General features: G+C 48.7%; 1 protein-coding gene across 1 annotated transcript; it reads right to left on the bottom strand.

Annotated features, from left to right (window-relative positions):
- Nucleotides 1-1,105: 1,105 nt before the first annotated feature.
- Nucleotides 1,106-9,308, bottom strand: LOC132571378 (gastrula zinc finger protein XlCGF17.1-like). The gene is made up of 3 exons (XM_060238175.1): nt 9,215-9,308; nt 5,530-5,722; nt 1,106-1,949 (listed from the first exon to the last, which is right to left on the bottom strand). The coding sequence occupies exons 1-3, from the start codon at nt 9,306-9,308 to the stop codon at nt 1,106-1,108; spliced, it is 1,131 nt and encodes a 376-aa protein (XP_060094158.1).
- Nucleotides 9,309-10,837: the final 1,529 nt, after the last annotated feature.

Here is a 10,837-nt window from a genome sequence, read left to right as displayed (position 1 = left end):
CTCCCTTTTCCTTCCTCTCCATTTCCTTTCTCTTTCTTTTTCTATTTGTTTCCAACTCTCCCTCCCTCCCTTTCATTCATTCTTTCTTTCTATCAGTCTTTTTTCCCTATTTGCCTTATCTCACTCTCTCTCTTCTTCCTCTCTCTCTTCTTTCTGTCAGTCACTCTTTTCCCCTGTCTCCTTCCTTCCTTGCCATTGCTAATCTGAGGGGGGGAGGGGGTAGAAGCTTGAAATGCCCTGCCATTTCATGTTTTCCTTTCTCTCTCTCTTTCTCACTTTCTTTCTGTCAGTCTTTTCCCCTGTCTTTCTTCCCTCTCTCTCTTTCTGTCAGTCTTTCCCCCTGTCTCTCTCTCCCTCCTTCCTTTCTTTCCATTGCTAATCTGAGCGAGGTGGGAGGGGAAACCTTGAACTGCCCTGCCATTTCATGTTTTCCCAGCACTGCCATTTCGTTTCATTTCTTTCCTTCCTTCCTTTCCCATTTTCTGTTTTCCCAGGCTGAGAGCATATTGTATTTTTAGTTTTCTGCTGTGTGATCCTTGTGCCTTTTCTTGATGTCTTATTTTTAAAATTGCACAGCAAAATCCCACTATTCTCCTTCCTTTCTTAAAGAAAACATTGCAAGAGTTTTAGGCTTGTTTGTACATCATTTCCTGTCTCCTGGCTCTGCCCCCAAATTTTAGTGGGCCATGAAGGAGAAGTGTAAAAATAACCGGGCCATGGGAGGGGAGGGGGGAGTTTGGGAAATCCTGCGTTAAAGCAACAGGCAGAGTACATGAAAGTTCAGTGCAAAAAGAAATAAATTCACAAAGTCCATTATAAATTCACACTCATCAGTTCTCAAATGGAATCCTCAAAAGAAGTTCTGTATGAAGTCCTAGCCCACACAAGGATTCTAGATAATCCCTCGTTCTGATGACCTCTTTCTCAAGGAAATGTACAAGTAATAAACAATGTTTTACTCTATGCACTATGCACTCTTTTCCCAATCTATGGGATGACATGGTTCTTCCTTATGTCAGTTTGCAAATGTTGTCCAAAAATCCAACTGCAACTTAATCTCTTTCCACACTCTGACTCAAAGGGTTTCTCTCCCTGTATGAGTTCTTTAATGCTCGTGAAGGTCACTTTGACTGAATCTCTGTCCACACTCCTGAGCATTCTCCCCTCTGTGGGTTCTTAGATGCCTTTGAAGATGGTTACTCTGACTGAATCTCTTTCCACACTCTGAGCATTCAAAAGGTTTCTCCCCTGTGTGGATTCTCTGATGCTTTCGAAGAGCCCCACTCCAACTGAATCTCTTTCCACACTCTGAGCATTCAAACGGTTTCTCCCCTGTATGTGTTCTTGTATGCCGTTTAAGTTCACTATTTGTGATGAATCTCTTTCCACACTCTGAGCATTCAAAAGGCTTCTCCCCTGTGTGGGTTCTCTGATGCTGTTGAAGATGGCCACTGTGATAGCATCTCTTTCCACATTCTGAGCATTCCAAAGGTTTCTCACCTGTGTGGGATCTTTGATGCCATTGAAGATTACCATTTGCACTGAATCTCTTTCCACACTCTGAGCATTCAAAAGGCTTCTCCCCTGTGTGTGTTCTCTGATGCTGTTGAAGATGGCCACTCTGAATGAATCTCTTTCCACACTCTGAGCATTCAAAAGGCTTCTCCCCTGTGTGTGTTCTCTGATGCTTTTGAAGATGGCCACTCTGAATGAATCTTTTCCCACATTCTGAGCATTCAAAAGGCTTCTCCCTTGTGTGTGTTCTCTGATGCTGTTGAAGATTGCCATTCTGACTGAATCTTTTCCCACATTCTGAGCATTCAAACGGTTTCTCCCCTGTGTGTGTTCTTGCATGCCGTTGAAGACTGGAACTCCGACTGAATCTCTTTCCACACTCTGAGCATTCAAAAGGCTTCTCCCCTGTGTGGGTTCTCTGATGCTGTTGAAGATGGCCACTGTGATAGCATCTCTTTCCACATTCTGAGCATTCCAAAGGTTTCTCCCTTGTGTGGGTTCTCTGATGCTGTTGAAGATGGCCACTGTGATAGCATCTCTTTCCACATTCTGAGCATTCCAAAGGTTTCTCACCTGTGTGGGATCTTTGATGCCGTTGAAGACAGCTACTCCGGCTGAATCTCTTTCCACACTCTGAGCATTCAAAATGCTTCTCCCCTGTGTGTGTTCTCTGATGCTGTTGAAGATGGCCACTCTGAATGAATCTCTTTCCACACTCTGAGCATTCAAAATGCTTCTCCCCTGTGTGTGTTCTCTGATGCTGTTGAAGATGGCCACTCTGAATGAATCTCTTTTCACACTGTGAGCATTCAAAAGGCTTCTCCCCTGTGTGTGTTCTCTGATGCTTATGAAGATGGCCACTCTGAATGAATCTTTTCCCACATTCTGAGCATTCAAACGGTTTCTCCCCTGTGTGTGTTCTTGCATGCTGTTTAAGTTCACCATTTGTGATGAATCTCTTTCCACACTCTGAGCATTCGAAACGCTTCTGTGCTGTGTGTAATTTTTGGTGTATACGAAGCTGTCGTCTGTATCTGAAGTACTTTCCACAATAGCGGCATTTACATGCCTTCATTATACTGTCGTTTGGATAACATAGATTACCCTTTCTCCCAATGGAGAACGTCATTCCACTCTTGGAGTAAATGAATGGCTTTACTCCTGAAGGAGTCCACTGGTGATGGCTATGGGGTGGGATTTCACTGAAGCCCGCTTCTTGGCAAGGAATGGACTTCACCATCCTCTTCACTCTACGTCTTCCTTCCTGTTTCTGTGGTCCTTCTTTATTCTTGAAATTTCCTTCAGTCTTTTCATTCTTGGCTTTTTCCTGTGACAATCCTTGAAATTTCCCAACTGACTCCTCACCACCTCCTGCTGGAATAAAGAGGGATGTCAAATTACCACTCAGACAAGAGGACAAGCCACCAATCAGAAGCTCCTGATTTATGATTGTGCATATTGTCTCCTGAGCTACTGGTCACAACCTTTCCCTGGCCAGCCCTGCATTACAGCTTTTCCTATATGCAGTAGACAATCCTTTTCCTCCCCCAAACTTCCACTTCGGTGTAGTGGTTAAGTGTGCGGACTCTTATCTGGGAGAACCGGGTTTGATTCCCCACTCCTCCAGTTGCACCTGCTGGAATGGCCTTGGGTCAGCCATAGCTCTCTTATCTGGCAGAACCGGGTTTAATTCCCCAGTCCTCCACTTGCACCTGCTGGAATGGCCTTGGGTCAGCCAGAGCTCTCTTATCTGGCAGAACCGGGTTTAATTCCCCAGTCCTCCACTTGCAGCTGCTGGAATGGCCTTGGGTCAGCCAGAGCTCTCTTATCTGGGAGAACCGGGTTTGATTCCCCACTCCTCCACTTGCACCTGCTGGAATGGCCTTGGGTCAGCCAGAGCTCTCTTATCTGGGAGAACCGGGTTGGAATCCCCACTCCTCCACTTGCAGCTGCTGGAATGGCCTTGGGTCAGCCAGAGCTCTCTTATCTGGGAGAACCGGGTTTGATTCCCCCTTCCTCCACTTGCAGCTGCTGGAATGGCCTTGGGTCAGCCAGAGCTCCCTTATCTGGGAGAACCGGGTTTGATTCCCCACTCCTCCACTTGCAACTGCTGGAATGGCCTTGGGTCAGCCATAGCTCTCTTATCTGGGAGAACCGGGTTTGATTCCCCACTCCTCCACTTGCAGCTGCTGGAATGGCCTTGGGTCAGCCAGAGCTCTCTTATCTGGGAGAACCGGGTTTAATTCCCCATTCCTCCACTTGCACCTGCTGGAATGGCCTTGGGTCAGCCATAGCTCTCTTATCTGGGAGAATCGGGTTTGATTCCCCACTCCTCCACTTGCAACTGCTGGAATGGCCTTGGGTCAGCCATAGCTCTCTTATCTGGGAGAACCGGGTTTGATTCCCCACTCCTCCACTTGCAACTGCTGGAATGGCCTTGGGTCAGCCAGAGCTCTCTTATCTGGGAGAACCGGGTTTAATTCCCCATTCCTCCACTTGCACCTGCTGGAATGGCCTTGGGTCAGCCATAGCTCTCTTATCTGGGAGAACCGGGTTTGAGTCCCCACTCCTCCACTTGCACCTGCTGGAATGGTCTTGGGTCAGCCATAGCTCTCTTATCTGGGAGAACCGGGTTTGATTCCCCCACTCTTCCACTTGCACCTGCTGGAATGGCCTTGGCTCAGCCAGAGCTCTCTTATCTGGGAGAACCGGGTTTGATTCCCCAGTCCTCCACTTGCATCTGCTGGAATGGCCTTGGGTCAGCCATAATGGTTAAGTGTGAGCCGCTCTGTGACTCTTCGGAGTGGAGGGCGGGATATAAATCCAATATCATCTTCTTCTTCTTCCTCTTCTTCCTCCTCCTCTTCCTCCTCTTCTTCCTCTTCCTCTTCTTCTTCCTCTTCTTCTTCTTCTTCTTCTTCCGAAATGTACTTTTAAGGAAAAAGTGGCAAGGATTTTTTCCTAGAACCATAGAATCCTAGAGTTGGAAGGGACTTCCAAGGACATCTAGTCCAAACCCCTGCACAGTGCAGGAAATTCAGAAATACTTCCCCCCCCTCCACAGCCCCAGTGACCCCTGCTCCATGCCTAAAAGATGGCAAAAACAAAAAACCTCCAGGATCAATGGCCAAACTGTCCTGGGAACAAAATTGCTTTCTGATCCCAAAGCAGTGATTGGCATTTCCCTGGACAAGTAAGAAAGTGCCATGAGAACTAAGAACTGATGCAGCCCTTCCCACCCTCCTTCTCAAGATCTGCCTCTGTTCACAGAATCAGTTTTGCTGGCTGATGGCCATCTATTTGAAAACCTGTTTGAAAACCTCCAAGCCTGTTCTTCCCTGTGGAATCACTCTATCAGGAAGTTCTTCCTCATGTTTAGCTGGAAACTCTTCTGATTTGATTTCAACCTGTTGGTTCTGGTCCGACCTTCTGGGACAACAGAAGACATCTCTGCGCAATCCTCTAGCTGACAGATGGTGATCATATTGCCTCTCAGTCGTCTCCTCTGCAGGCTAAACATACTGAGCCCCTTCAGTCTTTCCTCATGGGCCTTTTGATGATGAATCACAAAAAGTGATCATAATTTCTAGTCCTGTGACTGTACAGAAGGTTTTTTTTCCAGGTGTGATGAGAGAGAAGAGGAGCTGGTCTCCGACACCATGTGTCACCTGGGCTAAAGGGAGAAGTCAGTACCTCTCCAAGGGAACCCCGCAGTTTTAAGGGAACCCCCATGGTTTTTGGAAGGGATGCCTCTTGTTGGGCGGGGGAGGGGAGTCCAGGAAATGTGTAACTGACCATGGTAGGAAAACACTGACAGGTGTCTGATTCATCCAGCAAAGCTGTCCTTAAGGAAATAGCTCACCTTTCCCCGGAATATCCAGTATTTAAGGGCAATGGAGCCCCTAAAGGAGCTAAAAGAACCACACCTGAGCTCAGCCCCAGGAAGAATTCCCAAGACCTCAGTCCCCAAATGACCTCGGTTTCTCCTGACCCAGAAGGCTTTATAATTCTAACGCACCAGATAGTTCCTTAGAAGAGGTGTTGAAATCCACCGTGGCTGTTCTTTGCTCATCCCGTTGACGTAACGATGCAGCACACTCACTGGCAGCCAGCTCACTCGGGAAAGAAAGTTTGTGTTGGGATCCTCTTGAGAGACTCTCCAGGCTTTCGTCTGTCTCCACTGCAGCCTCTTGTACAACCCTGCTTTCTTTGGGGGAGAGAGAGAAGAGGAGGAAGAGTGACAGGAGGCCTTTGTCTGTCTCCACCTCAGGTCACTACGCCCACCCGGCCTCTCCTGCTGACCACAACACTGGCACCAGTGGCCCCTGGACCAGCCCAGTGTGTCGGCTACTTTCACTGCCTCTTCAGCTCCTGGAGTCTTCCAGAGGGGCTGAGTACAAGACCGAGCCTCACAAGGACATTCTGCTCTTCAATACTTTGATTCACGCTTCAATGCAAGGGCAGCAATCCACACCTTTGGCCTCCATGAAAGACCCTTACCCAGAGAGGTCACGTTCCCATAGTTCTCCTGCATGACTTCTTTGTGCAGAGCTCTTTGGTCTGGATCCAGCAGGGCCCACTCAGCCTCAGTGAAAGAGACGGACACCTCCTCAAAGGAAGCTGGAGGCTGAAAGAAAAAGCAGGTTTCCTCATCAGAGATTGTACCAGGCAAGACTGTACTCTGGACAGGGGCATTCTGGGGTGGTGCAGGATGGAGAGCTTGCCAGGGGGGTAAAGGGAGCGGCCTTCAGAGCCCCTCTCGCTCAGACACATGAGCAGCAACTGCAGGAGCAAAAGCCCCCCTGAGGAAGAGGGGGGAACTCAGGCGGTCCCCTGCTCATCTCCCCTACCTGGACTGCAGGGGCAGCAGCAGTTTCCACTCCTCCACAAAGATGACGGCTCAATACCATCTCTTCACTGCCTGTGAGAGGGAAAACACTGGATGAAAGGGTGTTAGCAGAGAATTCATATTTGCTTGTTTTGATTCCTGATTCATGCAATGTGAAACCTTGCCCTGAAATTCTGAGTAAACTTGGAGGGTGGGGTGAAGGAGATGCCTCAGGTTCCCATGAGGCTGGGAGGGGGAGAGTTATAAACACTGCCAGCACATTTCGGACTTCTGTGACACTCATCCTGTGAACTCCAGAGCTCAAAACTGTGACACTCATCCTGTGAATTCCAGAGCTCGAAACTGTGACAGCAAAAGGTGATTCTCCTGCTGGTCAGTGTCAGACCCCAGAGTCAAGGAACATGGAGTTGGTAGATTCAGACGTTTATTCCAAGCATTTTAAGGCAATACAAGAAGTTGCTAAAACTGAGGTGCCAGCCTCAAGGCATCACCTATATATCCTCGGTAGGCCGTTATCCCCCCTTCTACTACAGTCCAGGTGCAAAGCTATTAATTCCTCCGGTCTCCTCCAGCACGGCCTCGGTTCCCATGCTAACAAGCAGAAGAGATAAAGGTTGGGAATGTGCCGTCTAGCAAAAGCGAAAGTAACATAAAGCAAAGCAGCAATTATGTGTTTCAGATTAGAATGCTCACTGTCTCATTCAACAGTTACGGATATTCAGGGTCGTTCTCAGAACAATAATAAGTTGTTATATGACAAAAGGATACAGTTTGGTGTAGACGCTTGACAGTCAGCAATTTGAGTCCGGGTTTCGGGGAAAGAGGGGGGGGGGCGGGGAGAAATGAAGTCAGAGAAACGTCACAATCAGAACTGTCCAAAACCCAAGGGTAATATCAAGGGGTTTCCAGAGATTCTGCTGATCCTCTGATGTCACATCCACCCATTGCCCCACCTGCAAAGGTTCCAGGGGGGCAGCTGTTTTGAGCAGCCTTGAGTCCCTCTAACGGAAGCCATGTGAGCTCGGAATACTTTAGTTAACATGGGGAATTCATTGCCACAGGACGTGGTGGCGGCTACAAGCACAGACAGTTTCAAGCGTGGATAGGATAAATGTACAGAGCAGAAGTCCACAAGTGGCTTTTAACCACAAGCTACAATGGCAATTCTCTATCTTCTTGGTGCTTGTGGGGTAACTGTGGGAGGGCTTCTGGAGTTCTGGGCCCTCCATTGGTTGTCCTAGCGGTGCTTGGGTTTTGGCCATTGTGAGACACAGAGTCTTGGACTGGAGGGGCCATTGTCCGGATCCAAGATGGCTTCTCTTGCGTTCTTTTGGGGGGATATTTAGGGGTTCAGGCTTCTGCCTGGTATCCCCAACCCCATTAAGGTTACGGAACACAGGCTTCCCGAGAGTTACTCTGAACAAAAGCTATGTATAAATTCTTAAAACCCACACACAAGTAATACCAGGTAGCATATATTCAATATCAATACTCAATAGGATATATAGAAGATCACAATACCTGATATAGTGTATGCTTTTGGAAGAGCAAGAAATATTCCTGGGCTGCAAGTTCAAGACCAACACAGACACAGACGGGGTATTCACCAAGCAGCCCCAAACAAAGCCAGGAGCCCCAGATCTATACTCTTTTCAGTCTGTTTTGCCCAGGTATATTTTATTAGCGGAGATGTCAAAAAGACCTAGGCAGACATGGCAACTCTCGTACACCTCATTTATATATGTTTGGGCTTTGGAGCCAGGCATTTGGAGGCCGGGGAATGCCCAATATGAATTCAGGCAAAGGCATTTACATTTGTCATTTTCATGCCTAGGCTGCCAGCATTACTCCCTGTAAGCAGTGGAGTCTTTGTGAGCAAAAATTCTACTTCGTGAGCTGCTGGTATTAAAGTTGTGAGCCACTGCATAGAGTAGTTTGCTCTGGGGCTATTTTTCCCGAGCTAAGACAAACATGTGTGAGCCAAGGCTTAAAATACTGTGAGCTAGCTCACACTAACTCAGCTTAGAAGGAAAACTGGCTGCCAGCAAAAAGAGCAGAGGCTTATGGGAAAAATAACCTCACAGAGAGTTACGAACTAATTCAAACTAATATACAAGAAGAATACAGAAAGCCAACATGGCCTAGCCTCCCTTATAACTCTGACACAGTTCGACTGCGAATGAAATTCGAGTGAGTGAGCGGCCACCCCTCCTCAAATCCAGGCTGCAGCCCTCAAATCTCCAGGAATCTCCCAACCTGGAGTTGGCAACCCTGTCTCCTCAGTCAACAATCCTGGGCTGAGGCTGAGGGGAGGAGGGAGAGAGAGGGGGGATTGGAGGAAAGAGGCAGGAGAGAGAAGAAAGGTGGGGCAGCTCCGTGGCTATTCTGCTAGGATCCTGTGTGGGCTGCGGACAGGGGGGCAGCAACAACGCCTTTTGAGCAGCACTGCTGTCTGAGGTGAGACCGTTTTGGCAGTTTGTTCAGCATTGCGGAGCCCGAGTAGGCGGGGGGCAGGGGGGTCAGCCAATGGGAGGCCAGAGATTCTGACTGAGCTGCGATGGGCCAATGGGTTGTGAGGTGCACGGAATGCTGCCAACATGACTTGGGAATTATGTATATAGATACAGAAAGTCAAACATGGCCTGGCCTCGCTTATAATTCTGACACAGTTCTACTGAGAAAGAAATTGCCCTCCCCAAATCCCTTCAAGTGAGTGAGTGGCCACTGCTTCGTCCTATGGCCGTCAATCCCAGAAGTACACCCTGTGTGGTGCACAGAAGTATTTCCTTTTTCTCCTTTCCTGAACCTTCTATCCAACAACTTCACAATGGGCCCACAGGGCACCCTTACCGTGTGAGAGGGCCTCTTGGGCATGCTCCTGGGCCTGCGCCTTCTGCTCTTCCTCCAAAGGAGACTCTTCCTCCTCAAGGAACTCCACCTCCATCTTCACAGATGGTCCCCACATCTGGAACAGCAGGAAGAGAGACAGGGAAGAGCAGGAAGGCTAAAGACCAAGGAAGCAAAACATGCTCCATTCCTCATCTCTGCATCCATCAACAGAGCTGCAAGAATCAGGGATCTGGTTTTCTATCAACCCTGGGGAAGTGCCTGGAGGGATGAGTATAAGGTGAAAGATCATAACTCGAAAGGACGGCATAATAATAATAATAATAGATTTTATTTATATCCCGCCCTCCCCGCCTAGGCGGCTCAGGGCGGCTAACAACATTTCACACAATTAACATAAAGCTTTAAATTTAACAATTAAAAAGAAATTAAACATAAAAAACAGTTAATTAAGTTAAAATACATAATTCAAATTACATTAAATATATCTGGCAGCAATAAAATTGTTTGGCGCTGGTTCTGCCAGTTTAGAAAGTTCCGTGATCGTATTATAGATGGCGGTTCTTTATTCTTAGCAACTCAGCAGTCGATACCAGCATAGGCTTGTCTGAAAAGGGCGGTCTTGCAGGCCCTGCGGAACTGGTCAAGGTTCCGCAGGGCCCGCACTTCCTCCGGAAGTTGGTTCCACAGTGCCGGAGCCGCGGCTGAAAAGGCCCGTGTTCTGGTGCTTTGAAGTTTGACCTCTCTCGGCCCAGGGATGGTCACTTTATTTTTACCCATTGACCTCAGTGCCCTCTGGGGTTCATGTGGGGAGAGACGGTCCCTTAGGTAGGCTGGTCCTCGGCCATATAGGGCTTTAAAGGTAATAACCAACACTTTGTACTGGACTCGGTAGGTAATTGGCAGCCAGTGCAGTTCGCGCAGCCCCGGCCGTATGTGCTCCCATTTCAAGAGCCCCAATAGTAGGCTGGCCGACGCGTTCTGCACCAGCTGCAACTTCCGGGTCCGGCACAGAGGTAGCCCCAAGTAGAGGGCATTACAGTAGTCCAATCTTGAGGTGACCGTTGCATGGATCACTGTTGCGAGGTCGCGGCGTTCCAGAAAGGGGGCCAACTGCCTCGCCCGCTTCAGGTGGAAGAATGCTGACTTGGCAGTGGCTGCTATCTGGGCCTCCATTGATAATGAAGGCTCCAGTAAAACGCCCAACAATACTTCTTTACCTGGCGCACTGGTTTCAATGGTGCGCCGTCAAAGGTTGGGAGAGCTATTTCCCCTCCTAGCGCGCCGCCGCGACCCACACAAAGGACCTCTGTCTTCGCTGGGTTCAATTTCAGCCCACTCAATCTGAGCCACGTCGCTATAGCCTGCAGCGCCCGATCTAGATTCCCTGGGGTGAAGCCGGGCCGGCCGTCCATTAGCAGATAGAGCTGGGTGTCATCTGCATATTGATGGCAACCCAGCCCAAACCTCCGGACAATCTGGGCAAGGGGGCGCATATAAATGTTAAATAACATTGGGGAGAGAACTGCCCCCCTGAGGCACCCCACAATCGAGTGTGTGCCTCTGGGATCACTCACCCCCAATAGCCACCCTTTGTCCCCGACCAGAGAGGAAGGAGGAAAGCCA

This window comes from Heteronotia binoei, chromosome 5 (genome assembly GCF_032191835.1).
Source record: "Heteronotia binoei isolate CCM8104 ecotype False Entrance Well chromosome 5, APGP_CSIRO_Hbin_v1, whole genome shotgun sequence".
Taxonomy (NCBI): Eukaryota; Metazoa; Chordata; class Lepidosauria; order Squamata; family Gekkonidae; genus Heteronotia; species Heteronotia binoei.
Note: the sequence above shows the minus strand (reverse complement) of the source record. Positions and strands in the feature narration are given on the sequence as shown.

Excerpts from the sequence above, each read along its gene's own strand:
- LOC132571378 (XM_060238175.1), bottom strand. The coding sequence starts at position 9,308 with ATGGAGGTGGAGTTCCTTGAGGAGGAAGAGTCTCCTTTGGAGGAAGAG. Across the intron at positions 5,723-9,214 it reads CCAAGAGGCCCTCTCACACG|AAAGCAGGGTTGTACAAGAG; the intron begins GTAAGGGTGCCC and ends TCTCCCCCAAAG. Across the intron at positions 1,950-5,529 it reads TCTAAGGAACTATCTGGTGC|TCTTCAACAGCATCAGAGAA; the intron begins GTTAGAATTATA and ends TCACAGTGGCCA.